Source organism: Ascaphus truei, chromosome 7 (genome assembly GCF_040206685.1).
Source record: "Ascaphus truei isolate aAscTru1 chromosome 7, aAscTru1.hap1, whole genome shotgun sequence".
NCBI lineage: Eukaryota > Metazoa > Chordata > Amphibia > Anura > Ascaphidae > Ascaphus > Ascaphus truei.
The window spans coordinates 79,792,163-79,808,348 of record NC_134489.1 but is presented as its reverse complement, the minus strand read 5'-3'; the positions used below and the strand labels follow the sequence as shown (position 1 = coordinate 79,808,348).

The following is a 16,186-nucleotide window of genomic DNA, read 5'->3' as shown; positions in this document are numbered from 1 at the left end:
AAATATTCAGATTCAGGGCCAGACTATGCAAATTAATATACTGAGCTTGTCCCTTACCTCTAAATGACAATCAACCTAGAGCTTCAGCCTTCTGCATTACTTTCCTTGGGTAGAGAATTTAAATATATCAAGCTTGTCTTAAAGAAGTTTGCGCTTAGTGGCTGGTTGTGCTTTATGAATATGGTAGCAGGTTACAAACTAGACACACACACACACACTACAGTTATTGTGGTTGAAATGAGACAGAAAAACTGCATAGGAAGAGGGCAGAAAGCATTGAAAAGTGTATTTACACATTATACACAGATCTGGGGGACACGTAAAGTACACACAGGCTAAACAAAAACACCCAAGTGTGAAAGGGTTAATGTGAAGAGAAAGGCAACTAATGAATGTCCCATTTCTCTCATACATACACTGCAGGGAATTTGACTCTTAATAGGATCTCACAGCAAGGTTGGAATGTCATACTACTGCCACTTTCCTTGCTCTGGCTGAACCTTTAATTCTTTAGTACAGGTAACTCTTGTCTGTTTCCAGGCAACCAGGCTTTTCTGTTAGACCTTCAAAAACTTCTCTAACAAAGTATTTAACTGCAGATATTATACACGAGTTAGGATATAGTTGAAATCTAATTTAAAAAAATTGGGTGTTGATAATCACACACAAAATAATACTTACATCGTGGCTTCAGCTTCTGAAACTAGAAGGCTGCTTTTTTCAAATCTAACTGCTATTGGAATTATGTCGATATCAAAAGGCGCCAACATGTAGAACAACTGTAGTCCTAATCTCATTGAATTATACGCCGTAAACGACTAAAGAAGCTGTCATCTGAATAGACTGTGAATGGAAGTTACAGTATTATTAAACTTGCCATTACCTGCTTCTCAGGATATTGAACTGTTTGGGTAACTTCTTCATCAACAATATAACTGCTCAGTATAATTTTATCTAAAAACTGTTTTGTATGTTGGCCCCCTGAAAGTTATCACAGTCTACAACACATCAGTCCTAACAGAAAAGGTAAAATCCTATGCAATCCGTAATCTCAACCAGTTCATTAATCTACATTTTAATTACCATAGCTACACTATAAGTATTGTGCGGAATGTCTCCTGACACCCCCCTAAATACTTCTACTTTCAATCACTAGCATCCGTAACAAACTACTCCTGCACAACGCCGTGCGATGAATGTGGGTGTGAAATAAACCTCTGGAAAATTACACTGCTTTTGCAGCTGCCAACCCTTTTTTCAGCAATCTGTTACATTTCGCTTACAGTATATTGTTACATTAGCCATCATAATTACTGATATTTTGAGTATTTTATTGTTCAAATAATGATACCCACTCATGCAAGACATATGCAGCCATATTTACTAAGCAGTGCTACTCCAGAAGACACATGAAGTGTATGGTCCAGAAGGTGTTCTGCAAAACCAAAAGCTGTGTTCTGGAGTAGCACCACTTAGTAAACATGGGCCATAATATGATGATTATTATACTCATTGTTACATCCAAATGAACAGCTGAATGAGTTGCTCTACAGAAAACATATTTTACCACTGCTTAAAACTACCCATGATCAAGAGAAAACACTTGCTGCTAATACTCTTGGGATGACTGGTGTCATATGACCTTTGTAACATAACTAAAACAGCAGCAAAATGATTATATCAGAAGCAAAGAATCTCACGGGCCTGGAATATGCAGGTATGTCCAGCAGCTAATGGGTTAAACACTGTGCTAACACTCCATACTCCACATCACATGTGATGTATTTGAATGTACCAAAGACTTGTGGTTAAGGGTAAACAAGCCCATGCCCTGTTGTTTGAATGCTTATGTAAGTCACTGCATTGTTTAAAGTGGCAGTCTATCCTAGTACCAAAGTGTACAAATGGCAGTGACCTTTTGTACTGTAGTTACTACTGTAGTTCTTTAGCAAAGCACAGGAGTACACTGCTCAGAGACCATATAAATAAAAAGATGCGCTGTACATATATTGTTCAAATCTCCCTAATGCTTTTTTCAGTAACGTACTGTATGTGCTCACAGGGGATTTTTTCTTTTGCTGTATGCTATACGGTGGAGGGTTTTTGACACGTGTGTACCCACCGTAACTTATTTGAGGTGTGGTTGAAACCTATTACAGCTTCAAATTGCAAAGCCAGTATAACCAGCCTCCCACTGATGAGACCCAAAAGGTCAAAACAGGTGTCTGCTGTGTAATGTGAAATGCATATGCTTATAGGAGTCCATGTTAAAATGGATTTGAAGCAAAAGGTGACACTGTGTGCTCATTTTCATGTCATTTCCCAGAATCCCATAGCTGCAGTGGAAGCACTGTATGCTGAGAGATAATGGTGAAAAGCAGGGTTGCAGATCTGTCGGAGACATGTGAATATGCTCACAAGGGTTTTTTTATTTGCTGTATTCTGTAACGTGCAAATTACTGATTGCCTCATATACACACAAATCAGATTTATAATAGTGTTCCCCTTCTGTCCTTGTAAACTAGTGTAAATAAAAAATCACTTTCCTAGACTTGTTTTCCCCAACTAAAACCAATTAACTTGTACTTCAGCCTCTCTTGTGTTTCCTATGAAATCACTATGCAATCCGTAAATAAACATAAACTAGAAGCAAATAGTTCAGCAAGGTGGATTTCACTCTTTTTGTTTCTGAGAGAGAATGAAACAGATATGAATAAAAGAACTCCAAACTCAGACCGTTACATAGGCTGCTAAAAATAAGAATCGAAAAATCCCCCCTCAGATCAAAAGGGAGTCTTAGGGCTGTTCTATACTGCATGCGACCGTGCGTTCCTATGCCAACGCGCATGCACGTGCCGCATGCTTTTCATGTATATAGAGCCGGGAGCTGCAGGTTAGTGTATATGTGTGTGTATGTGTGCATGGGTTGTGTGAGTAAAAGTAAGTCCTAGATAGATTTTTTTTTTAAAGTTTAATAAATATTTTTTTTTTGTTTTACAATTTTTGACCCACACACACACACACACATCCATACAAACACACATCCACACATACACATACATATGAGCGCAGGTAACGGCGCGAAAAGATGAATTTCTTAATCTTCGCCGCTGTCTGTCGGCTCCCCTCTCCCTGCCGTGCGCGCGGCCCTTGTATAGAAAGGCTGACTTACGTCAGCCAACTGAAATTCCGCCCGCGCACACGGCACTATAGAATACGCCTTAGTAAAAATTTTGGTTGATGCATACAGTAGTAGCTTAATTCTCCACTAACTATATTAATAGACTTTTTACGGCAGGTTGAGTTTGGCACGTTCTATTTTTATTTTGACGCACAGATACAATGTTATTTAAGTACATAAACAAGAAGGAGCGCGCTTTCATGTTTTTGTTCTCCAAGTATTGCCCCGTTGATCACGGGACGATTTGGAGCAGCAGGCGGGACCCTCACCAGGTAATTTACCTCATGCCTGGAGGAGTCAGCATGTGTGAAACTGTGTATTTAAGTACATCTCATTAACATGAGTCCCAAACATATTCCATTTATGTGCACAAAAATATTGTACTAAAACCATCTTCAAGAAAAACAAGGTTACTACATAGGCGCACACAAGCGCCAATAAATTTGATATTTCTGTGTGTCAATTTTTTGCCAACAATGTGAAGCTCAGTACATACAGTATGCCTCTTTGTGTCTAAAACCCCACAGTATGGCAGGTAAAATACATAATGACTTGTGCTCAACTCCAATTCTCAAGATCCTCCAAACAATTCAGGTTTTAAGGATATCTCAGCTTCAGCACAGATGGCTCAATCAGTGATCCAAGCCACCTGTGCTGAAGCTGGGATATCCTGAAAACCTGACCTGTTGGGGGAGATCTTAAGGACTGGAGTTGAGCCCCCGTGCAGAAGACTACGAAAGGCCATTATGTTTTTATTGTAGCACTTGGTAATTCGTACAGAGGAAATGACAAATGCAGACCTCTAGATATTGTTTCTTAGAACAACATCATGCCGATGGAGAGATTTTCTTTCTTGCAATGAAACACATTTCATTGGAGAGACCGTGGTAGTTTCTTCCTTTTTTTGTGTGTGTGTGTTTTATAGCATACATAAGGGAAAATGTCATGGCTAAAAGCCTGGTACAGTTGGACACAGAGAAGAAATGAGCAACACGCAAACCGTGATTATGATTTACTTACCTACACACAGTTTAACAGTAACTATACCTCTGAAATTCACAGCATCCACTGTTTGTCCCTATTAATGTACCACATGTCATTTACCATCTACCTAGTGCACATAATTGGATGGGTGTCATGACTGGAGTTAAACAAATAAACTCAATCGTTCCATTGTATATTTTCAATACACGACAGGTCAACTGTTTCGCTTTTCATTACATCCTGGTCACAAAGACAATGGCTTGGACTGGTATTTATACAATGCGAGCCTGTTGTAACCGACACAACTGTCAAACTAGGTTTAGGCTGTGATACACAGATGTCAGTTGCAATGAGGGAGAACAATATTGGATACAATATACAGTACTTAGAACATCAGATTGATCATTATCACTGGCCTTTTTGTTCTTTGCACAGCTTTAAAAGTGGTGCTAGGAAGTGCTAGGGAGTTACATGCTAAAAAGTGGTGTCATCATAACAAAAGTCTGTATGTTTTTCAAAAATATTAAATATAAGGACTCATGAAAACATTATTTTCTACTTAAATGTGTGTGTGTGTGTGTGTGTGTGTGTGTGTGTGTGTGTGTGTGTGTGTGTGTGTGTGTGTGTGTGTGTGTGTGTGTGTGTGTGTGTGTGTGTGTGTGTGTGTGTGTATTTATGTAGCCAGGTCCCCTACCTTCAAGTCTGTGGGGTGAGAGGACGCCTGCAGATCTACCTGGATACCGCCAGCGCTGCGGGCGGACCCAGCATGGGTGCAGGGAGTGCTCCGGTAGAGCTGCGGGATGTCAGGGGCACGGCTGTGTGGCGATTGGGTCGTGGAGCTCCACGGCGTACCCGGCAATCGGGTGCCGCCATCTAGTTTACTTCGTGCATGCGTCATAGCAGTCTTGCGCATGCGCAGTACGGCACAAGTGGTGGCCATCTTAGAGCCGGCTCCGCAGAGGAGACCTAGGGACTACAAGTCCCAGCAGCCTCAGGGGCTGCAATACCACGTTGGCAGGAGAGCCAATAGGGCTCAAGGAGCTAAGCAGGCAGGATAGAATGTTGCTGGCAGTTGCTGACAGTTGGAGCAGGGACACCAAGGGAGAAGGTGCCAGTGGCTCCCGGATTAGGCCAGATTTCCTCCCTGGGCCCAAGATAGGCCTTATGTCCCTTTCAGGTTGTGTTTGCTGTAGGGAAGGCCCCCAGATAGGGACGCTTCCCCGTAGTCACTATGCTAGTGTTAATAGAGGTACTGAGTATCACCGTCGGACGGACGCCACGCAGTGTGTGTGACCTGCGGTCGTCGACCAGACCACAGGCACAATATAGACATTAAGGGACAACATCCTGCCGGAGCTGCCTCAAGAGGCAGATGTAGCAGGCAGAGAGATAGGAACCGGTAGACCGCGTCGTGGGATCACTGTGCGGTTCTGCGGTTCCATCATCTCCCTATACCCTGGTCTGAACGAAGACCGGGAAGGTACCCACGTGCACCAACAGCCACACACACAGGGGTAGCACTACTCCACATACTTTGGGTGAGCTTGGGATCTGTGGACACCAGGTGGTTAGGTGCCCAGGGCACCTCAGTACTTTGGGGAATCTCATCGGGGCGTGTATATGGTGTGGGTACTATATGTGGGACTGTATTGTTATTTTGTTATAGATATGTGTTAGTAAAGATAAATAGTCATACCAGTGTGTGTATCTTTATTCATTACTGCATTGGTCCTGAAGAGGGGTTATCCTGCAGTGCTAGGATCCCACTCAGGTAGAGGCACTGTATACTGATAGAACGCGATCACCCCAGGCTCCCAGTGGCGGAGTATTAGGCCTCCTGTATGCCAAACAGGTATTCAGCACGCATAGTTCCCTAAGTCACGGGGAAAGGGGGCTACATTTAGTTTGAGCAAAAACTAGAACACAGGATTCCAGGCCCCAAGAATTCAAAATCTTAGATAATTAGAGGAGTAGTGCAAGATTACTATGGCAAATATGAGAACCTAATTATATACAGCATTCATTAATAGCCTATTTGAGGTTGTGCAGATTGATTTCAAATTTGCCATCTTGAAGGCTAATACTGTACTTTCATAAGCATATTAACCATGTGAAGTATGAAAATGCAGTATGGTAAGGTGCTAGAAGTAAAACAATACAGCTATTAATACTAAGCAACTAATTCCCATCTACTTTGAACCCTTCAGAGCCGGACGGAAATGACACGTCACATCCGGCATTAGCAATCGCCTCGTGCTTCCAGTGATGTAAACCAGGGGGAGGATCCTCTCATTCAGTTTAACTCATGGTCTGATTGTGAACCCTTAGAAAATGAGTCAAATCCGATGACGTATGATGTTGTTCAGTGTACGGCTATTAGGGCAATGAGTGGGTTAAAATTCAGGCCGGTGCATTAACAATAAATGGTATTCATCAGTGCCAGAGAGATCTGCAACACATTGCAGAAATATTTATAGCATGCCTCTGTGGCAGAGACAGTATGCAAGTATGAGCATTGCACTGCATCTAAAATGTGGATTTATAAGGACCTTAGGCCATTACACTGCAGCCTTCGTCCAAGCATTAAAGGAAAGGAATTAATTCCAACACTCACTTAAGCAAGTCAGACTATTAAATCAGTCCAAAGCCAGCTATTTTACCATTAAGACGGGATAGGACCTGCCTTCTCACTGTTGTAATTCAGGCCAACAGTCACGTAATTGTTGCCTAAACCCAGTTAGCACCTGCTCGCATTTGAAAGTACCTCCGAGTTATTGGCAGTCATATTTGGATTGTGCTGGTGAAAAGGTTTTTCAGACTCTGCAGAGATTTGAACTGGGTCAAATCCTTTGCCAACGGGGTAAAAAAAAAAAGTGTAAAATGAGACTGAATTAAGTACAAATTTGTTCTGCAACTTATTTCATATCTCACTGGAGAGTTAAAAAAAACTGCTGTAACCATTCAACAATCTCCTTTTAATCAACTCATGTTATAATCTAATAAAAAGCAAATATACATTAATGTCAGACTAAAGAGAAAAAAATACCGCAGAACATATCAATAAAAGTAACAGAGATATATAACATTTGGCACATACAACATTTAATTGAAATGCCTTTCAAATGTTAATACTGTACTATCATTTTATTTATTGGTATGTTTCGTACATCTGATGCAGCCAAGAACACAATATGTTGGAATGCATCCAAGACATGCATTGATATATGGATGCCAATACACTTAAGTATTTAGTGCCACGGAACGAACTGAATTTTATGTATTGAAACCCAGAGATCTACACCACATCTCCCTCTTTGAGATACGTTATTTTCTGCCAGCGCAAATGGAAACCAAAGTCAACAGGTGAGCATGCTAACCACAAAGTAATAGAAGAGAGAAATGGCAGAGCACAACCGGAACTAGCCAAAAAAAGTTAGGAGGAAAGTGCATTATCCATAAAAATATTTAATGGTCAAGAATGGAAAATATGGCAAGGCATTAACCTACCAACATGTTTCGTGCTACACAGAGCACTTTATCAAGGCCTTGCCATTTTTTCCATTCTTGACCATTAAATATTTTTATGGATAACGCACTTTCCTCCTAACTTTTTTGGATATTTCCGGTTGTGCTCTGCCATTTCTCTCTTCTATTGCATCTAACCTACAAATACGGAGGCACACAAAGATTGCCTGGAACCTGGATTAACATGGACGCTGCAGCAGACCTGTGAGTCTTTGCTTGCTACATGGTTATTATGTTCCTTAAAGGTATTTGGGTATTCAATTGGGGTGACAATTAGCACTTTGGTTCCTGGATTTATTGAGTGCCGCTTATGCTGGTTTACCAACCGGGATACCACACCCAGTACCCTACCATAATCAAGATACATACTCCAGGCATCACACAGGAATACATCCTACTACATCTATTGTCCTATATACAGTATTTAGCACCACGCATGAATATATTAACCACAAAGTAATACTGTATTATGAAAACGAGATTCATATTCATCCTTTTTTCCTGAGCTCTACTGTCTATTTTTTACTTGGCTGTTTGGTGCTACCTTTGTTCAGCAAAGCCCACAGTGCGATGAAAACATGCTCTGTGCAAGGTAGTTATAGAGATGGCGTTGAAAGAGTCTCACAGAAATTGAAAAGTACCCTGACATCTCAACTTAGCTTTCAAATTTTAATGTGCCCCTCTTACGATTTCCAGAAGTGATATGATATATCCCAATTAAGTTCAAGTACTTTTTTCACTGGTAGGTCGTTGTTGTGTCATTGTCAAATTGTATTTATATGCTTCTATTACCTTTTCCTGTCATAAAAAGAATGTTGAAAACAACCAAGATCTTCAAAGGATGTGCTTCTAAAGACTTTGTTATGTGAATGTGGAAGGGGCTTTTGAAATATTGTGTGTCCATTCATCTCAAATCTCAGATTTACTCACACAAATCCCTAAATCATTGACTGCTTAAGTTAGCAATGCCACCTCCCTGACCACTTTTTTAACATCAGCATTCTAGGTAGCTTTTTAAAAAGCACTACAGCTACAACATCTTATCCTGAGTACTCTTGGAATACTGTACAGATCAGCTACATTTTAATTAGTGGAATGCACTGGGAAGTTTGTATGTTTTTGTTCAGCCAACCTAACAAAAGGAGAGCAGGCAGTTGGAGTGAGTTGAGGTGATAGGCCAACTGACTAGCAAAGTCTGTACTTGTGCCCAGGATTAATTAAAGTTGACTCTACCAATTGTATAGCCTTTATTGAAGCATTTAATTTGACCAGACTATCTTTGTTTGACTTGACTAACTTGAGTGATGGTTCATTTACACAATGTTCACGATTATTACAAATATCTATCCACCTGATCCATCTACTTTGCAATCTGTCAAAAAGCACAACATAGGTGTGGGACCTGCTAAGCGCCTTTAGGTAAGTGGCTAACTAGATGGCTTGACAGATGAAACGTTAGCAAGTGACAGATTAGAGCTATAACTGCTGAAACGTATTCAATGAGGTGCAGTTGGATGGAAAACTTACTTTGAATGTATAGGGCAAAAAGGCTATGTATGATAACTGTTAAAAAAAAAAATACATAATTTAGTGTTAGCTGAAAAATCACATACCTAAATCAGCATAAAACACAGCAATTCCAAATTTTTGTATTCAGTGTTTTCGAAAAAGATTCTCAGAAATGGTTATTCCTTTTTGTGTCACTGGGTGATCAGCAGGTGATTGTACAGTCAGAGTTCCCCTTCCACCTTCCCTTAAAGCTGCAGTTCAAGCAATATCCTACATGTGTTTTTTTTTAAGTTCTGTACTGTGAGAAAATACTTGTAGCATTTAAATAATAATAATTAAAATGTTTTAAAGACATTTTTAATGTTTCTAATGTAGTTAGCATTTCCAAAGTGACAGCCCCCTTCCCCTTCTGATAGGCTCTGGCTCTTGAGCCCCACCCTCTCTCTAGCAGTGCACCAATTGAATCTAGTAACTGACCAGTCAATCATATTCCAGGAACTACATTGCCCAAAATGCTGAGCAAGAACTGAATTAAATAGCCCGGAGCAAGCGATTGATTACAGGAGAACGGATCGATCTGCAGCTTAGCTAATCACTTGTCAGTGTGTACATTGTATTCATACACATATTGAATGGGAAAATATATATATATATTTTAAAAACAGCAGCTTGAACTGCAGCTTTAATGCTATTTAATGTGGTGTGAAGTAATTAACACATTGTTAGTGATGTGTTCACTTCCATTCCATTTAAGTCAAAGTAAGTTAATACATTACTAACTTTACATTAATGGCTTTTTGTTGAATAGGGCAAAATGGAAAAAAGAAATCCAAAGCAACTGCAGATGAACAGGCAATCAGCCCAGACGAACCCCGACAGCTAAAGGCGTGAAACGCGTAGAGGAAGGACATGGTATAGCCTGTTCCTATGTGTGCAACAATAAAGCCTTTATCTGTCCGGGTTCATCTGTGCTGATTGCCGGTTCATCTGCAGTTGCTTTGAATGTTTTTTTTCCATTTTTCTCTTACCTTCATGATCCAGGACGCACCCCAGGAGAGAGTGTTACAAGGGAACCTTTGGAAGTGCCGAGCCGCCCGCACAAGGACCACGGGACTGGTGCAGTCACTTTGGACTTTTCGCTTGAAGCCAGAAATAGGATCGGAGGACTAGCTACAGAGGTACTGTAAGGGTCGCGATCATTGAGCTTGACGGCATATTCCCCACACTCCTCTTCTCCAACAGACAGCATACTGCATTACACATTAATACAACACTGTGTATAAACAACTTACCGGAGCGCAAGACAGCATCAATATTACCATGTATTGAATAGGGGCCTAAATCGGAATGCTCCGAGTCTGTATCAGACTTGCCATGCTATACATAGCAATATTTTCAACTTGCTTTTAATTAGAATCATAATAATAACTTTATTTCATATAGAACTTTTCTCCCAATGATATTCAAAGCGCTTCACAATTACAGCACAGTGCGTGGTATGCAGCACATAGGATTTTTACAGACAGTCCCTGTCCACATGAGCTTACAATCTAGTGCCTGAGGGTCCAAACTCAGTGTTATTGTTCTGAGTGCCTTTACTCACTGAGCCACTCCTTCTCTTTTACCATCTTCCTAAGTATTACACACAAACACTAACCAGAATATCTATTCAAGCCCGCCGAGAGGGGGAGCCCGGCCAGCCAATGCCAGAAGTACGGCCGGACAGAAGTCGGACCCCAATACCCTCCAAGGTCCGGCCACCTGGCCCCAATGCCCTCCAAGGTCCTGCCACCTGGGCCCCAATGCCCTCCAAGATTTTGCACATAAAAATAGGTAACACTGTAGTTCCTTTACTTGTAATGCATTGATGCACTTCTGTCATTCCTATGGAAATCACTTAACTATGCAGCTTGATAGGTACAGCTGGTCTTACAGGACCCAAAAGCGTGTGGTTTACCTGTAAATAGGTAACGTTGAAGGGTATGTGGCCTAACTTTACGCTCCCCTCCGCTGCGTGGCGCACCCCAAGCCAGCCTGTGCCGGAAGTTCGACCGACCCTCTGCCAATGTGGGGCTCAAGCTCTCCTCCGCTGGCGGACCTTCCATGACCGCAGGGCTTCCATCCCCCAGCAAGGTAGGCTTCAGCTGACAAACTCGCTCAGATACCTGCCCAGGAAAAGTGGTTGTCGAGCCCGTATCTATTTTCCAATTCTGAATAGTTTTCCTCAGAATATTATTAATTAGAACTATAGCTACTCCCTACTGTATCTATATAATTCTGTCCCACATGTATCTCCATATAGTGAAGTGGAAAATTATACATGTAAAAATCCTACTTCAAACTACTGAAAAACAAACAAACAGCAGGATTACCAATTCATTGTAAAGCTCTGTATACTGCATGACTAATACTGTATGATCTCGATTGTATTTGAGATGCTCTTCTGAGCAAACAATTCTTGCTGTTCACAAAGACAATATCAGGAACAGCAGGTTCTGACATGCAGTCAGGAAATGCCTTTCTACCATTTAACAAGTTCTGCTTCTACACCCTTTACGTTTAAACAGATTCCACATCTCTTGTTGTGTCGCATATATTTTCTGCATGCCTTATTGCGGTGTTTCACACACCCTATCCCCTCCCAGAAGAGATGTTATTAAAAGTTTTCTCAAGTGCAAAATGTATACCCGTTTTCCACCACTTCTTTTACTTTGGAAAGGAAGAGGCAGTTTATTTTGGTAAATCTAGCAACATATTCCCCAGAGAAGAGGTGTATTGTTGTTTTATCCCCTTACAATACTGAGATGAACATTGTTAAAAGCATCACATTTATACTATGTCATAGTTTAAAAGGTAAAGCATCAACTTTTAATTATCAAAGCTCAAGACATTTGCTAAAAATAATTGAGTCAAAATGTCATTAAATAAATTCATTTTTGCAATTTTTTTTACTTAAAGCAGAAATTCCACACATTGGAAATTAGATTTATTTTACAGCAGTTGGACCAGAGGGTCCCCCACAGTAGAACCATGTAACTTAACTGCAGGGAACAACCTCCCCCCCCCCCCCAGTTACCGAGATGCTTACAATTTTAGTTACTATTTTACTTCCTAGATTTTCAAATATGCTGCCCAGTCATTCAATAGAAAGCTGCAATCTCATCTGTTGCGGCTTCCTATTGGCCCTATGGGACCCTGAGGATTTGGAGGCCATTTTGATTTCCCAAAAGGGAGCTTTAACACCGGCAACTAAAAGTGTACGTATCCCCAAAGCTAAAAATGGTGCGATCCCACTGTAGAATATCAATGGTTTGATGTATTTTCCCAAAAATTTTAAAAAACAGTAGGTGGAATTTTTGCCAGATGTGAATGTTCAACATTGTTCATAAATGCAAATGTGTATGAGTGTGTTGCATATCTGTAAGTCAATGGAACTGGCCACACAATGTGCAAGGATAAAACCATATAATAATTCTCAATGCACTCATACAAGTAAATCTACATTCCAGACAAGTGTCAGACGGGGGTATCAAAGGCTTAGAGGGAGAAACAGGCCATAATGCCGAAATATATATATTGGCTTGCACTCATGCATACATACACAGGCTCAAACATCTTTTCACTTGTGAATACTGTAAATTCATAGATGTATACACTTCTGCATATACACACAAACACATATATAGTGATAGATGCAGAGCATTTGATCTTAGATAGACACATACAAATAGACACAGAACACACTGATTTAGCCACACTCATGAACTGGCTTGGTTGATTCCTGTAGTCTCCCAAGTCTACCAAAAATAACCTGGAAATTCTGAAAAAATTAGTCACACTGGTCCTTGACGGACCGACCATCTGATGCCAGGGCCCAGTGGCGATTTCCGCAGGTACTCAGTGGGTCAGTCAGAGCGTGTTCCAGAATAGGCCCAGCTACATTGTCCAAACAGGTCTCAACTGTGCATGTCAGATCTCGGACAAGCCCTTTAAAAACATTAAAAAAGCTAACATAGTATTATACAATCTATTCTTAAATATGCATTCTATAAACAAAGACGTTCAACAATTTTCAGTTGAATCCACAAATAACCTCTCAATACCTCATATTATGATGTTGGAACCCTGACCATGAAAACCCCCAGCCCATTACAGCCTCTATTGCTAATGAGTAACAAGATAAAAACATGAATCATGATGACTGAACTAAAGACTATATATATAGACCAAGTTATGACCAAATCAATGGACGGCACACATACAGGGAAATGCAAGCTATGCCACTTCCTGGACTTCATTATAGATGTAACATTGCTGCACCACTCAAAACCATAACAAACTAGTATAGTAAACCCAAAAGGACCTTAAAATAAAAATAAGCAAACACATAAATATATATATATATATATTTCACAACCACACCCCTACTGCACAAGAAATCCCAGTTAACTAACATGTGAATAGAACAAACAATAAAATGATACTTAGACTTTGTAAGTATTGAACTACCTGTTCCTTTTACTAATTTGAGATGTGTTATGACAGTACAGGTTGTTACATTTGGAAATATGCACTGCCCCTGCCACACTGAAGGACGAAAGTAGAGATTTAGAACAACAGAGCTCAGTAAAAAATAATAACCTTTTCAGTGACTGAGAAGTTCACAACATGTAGCTGTGCAAAGAGATGTTGTTCGCTCAGGCAGTGAAACGGTTAAAATGGTAGCTCATGTATAACAATCTCCAAAACATTTACTTATTTTCCTGCAAGAGAAGCCTGAATAAGATTGGCATACTAGTTGCCCTTGGCCTTTGTACACCACAGGTTTGGTTAGCATCAGATAATAGTCCCATGAAAGCCCCAATGACGTGTCACCTGATGGCAGGCAATGCAGTATCCGAAACATCACTTTTAAGGCATTACCTCTACAAGGACAGGGCTGCTGTACATGTTCAGATTAAGTTCAGAACACTCCAATTCTGGTTGGCCTAATCAAATCCGCCACTACTCAGTTGTGGGCAAACTGCAACCCCTGGCTCACATGCCAAGACTTTTTATCTGATGTAAAATGTGATCATTTGAAATGCTGTTTCTTTTGGCAAGTGACTGTACTAAAATGTTGTATCGCCCTTTTCTACATTCAAATATAGTATAGTATACGCTGCTCTTGAAAACATACAAAAAAAATCAGCAAGCCAAGGTCCCCTCTTTTAAATGGCATATTTTGCCTATATTATAAGCTGACCCTGCTGTTTTGACAGATCATGAGACACATCTTGCACAACAGTGTCTCCAGTCCTGGGGTCAGGAGTCCAGAGTCTGTTTGATTTGCATGAAATAGATCTGAGGGCTTTGTTCATTGGTTCCCATTGAATCTTACCCTGGGGAAGGCAGAGATGCTTCAGTGGCAGAGGTCTCAGTCCAGGATCCCGGATCGTCCATTCCCCTGCAGCCAATGTGCTGTGTGCTGGGCACAGTGTCCTCCCCAGACCAGCTGCACACAAATCCAGAGCATCAGTTGAAACATCCTCTGTCACCCCTTCCTCCCTGATGTTTTGTTTTCTCTCGGGAGCATTGCAGACGTATACAAATCCCACATACCCTCCACACATCTGCAATGTTTGCACTGCAATGTTTGGGATATTCTGCTACTGTTCCCCTTTATTGTGAGTTATTCCGTGGATTCTTGACGGGTGGGTTAAACAGTGGAACCCAAAATGGGGCTTATTTTATAGTATCCCACACCTTGCAGCGTATCATTGTCATTTCATGAAAGGGTATCAGGATGTAATGTTGCTCAGCGCTGTGTACATTGTTTCCGCTATATAAATACAATTATACATATATATATATATATACTTCTCAGTGAGTAAAGACACTGACTGGCACCGAGTTTGAAGCAGGGGAACCTGATTCAATTCCTGCAGTCGGCTCCTTGTGACTTTGGGCAAGTTATTTTATCTCCCTGTGCCTCAGGCACCAAAAACATAGATTGCAAGCTCCACAGGGCAGGGACCTGTGCCTGCAAAATGTCTCTGTAAAGCACTACGTAAAACAAGCAGCGCTATACAAGAACATGCTATTATTATTATTTATTATTTGAGGGGCTAACAGCAGATGTTAGTCCTTCAAGCCAAACCAAACACACAGACCCCCCCCCCCCCCCTCACCTTTCCTGTGGCTTCTCTGTCCCCTCAGTACAGCTGATATCCCTCCAGTGACAGTAACCATGTGTCCCACTCTCCAGCAAACCCACACGCACTGACAAAGCAGTGCAAATACCAGCAGGGTAACTCACTACAGTACTAACCCACACTGTACTAACCCACTGTAATAGTACAGTGCCACTGCTGCACTACCCAACCACACCTAGGAAAAATCTTTCTACCAGTGGAAAGGGAGAGGGGAACTTGAGACTAACCTTCTCTTCGGAGATTCCCTGGGAAACAGAGGCTGTCTGTTCTGTTTCTTCCCTTGCACTGCCAGCCTTTTTTTGTCTCCTCCCTCTCTCTTCTCACCAGGACTGGGTTTAACTCCCTCTTTCTCTCTACGAAGCAAGCTTGGGAGTTTAACATTCAAGTTCGGACTTGATAGCTTAGCGTAGTTGTCCCAAGTTTTTTCATTATGCAGATTTCCAGTCTCTCTCTCTCTCTCTCTCTAGCTCTTTCTCTCTCCTCTCTCTCTCTATCTCTCTCTCTCTTTCTCCCTCCTCTCTCTCTCGCATTCCCTTTCGGTCAAAGGAGAAAGCGCCTTGTGTTTTCTTCTGGCTTGTGCTGGGAGGGGCAAAGTCCAGCAGGACACAGCGGATAGCACCTGTAAATAGAGACTGAACACATACACACACACACACACACACACACTCTCACACATACAGACACGTCCCCATACACACGGGCTGCTCAATGCAACCTCACAGCTCTTTACTCACATCCAGCCTGCTGCCGTACACAGGAGACTGAAGGTTAACCTCAGGTCACTGCAATGTGA

The 16,186-nt window shown here is 41.3% G+C and overlaps 1 protein-coding gene across 5 annotated transcripts in view; it reads right to left on the bottom strand.

Annotated features, from left to right (window-relative positions):
- The window catches only part of COBLL1 (cordon-bleu WH2 repeat protein like 1), a 98,068-nt gene extending 82,115 nt beyond the window's left edge, over positions 1–15,953 (bottom strand). For 2 of the 5 annotated variants that reach the window (XM_075609194.1, XM_075609197.1), the window contains exons 1-2: positions 15,621–15,953; positions 14,580–14,693 (exon numbers count right to left, since the gene is read on the bottom strand). In XM_075609194.1, the coding sequence (XP_075465309.1) occupies positions 14,580–14,641 (62 nt within the window). In that variant the 5' untranslated portion in view covers positions 14,642–14,693; positions 15,621–15,953. Of the gene's footprint in view, positions 1–14,579; positions 14,694–15,369; positions 15,582–15,620 lie in introns of those variants that run through there. The other 3 variants (XM_075609195.1, XM_075609198.1, XM_075609199.1) reach the window with 3 other exon arrangements.
- Positions 15,954–16,186: the final 233 nt, after the last annotated feature.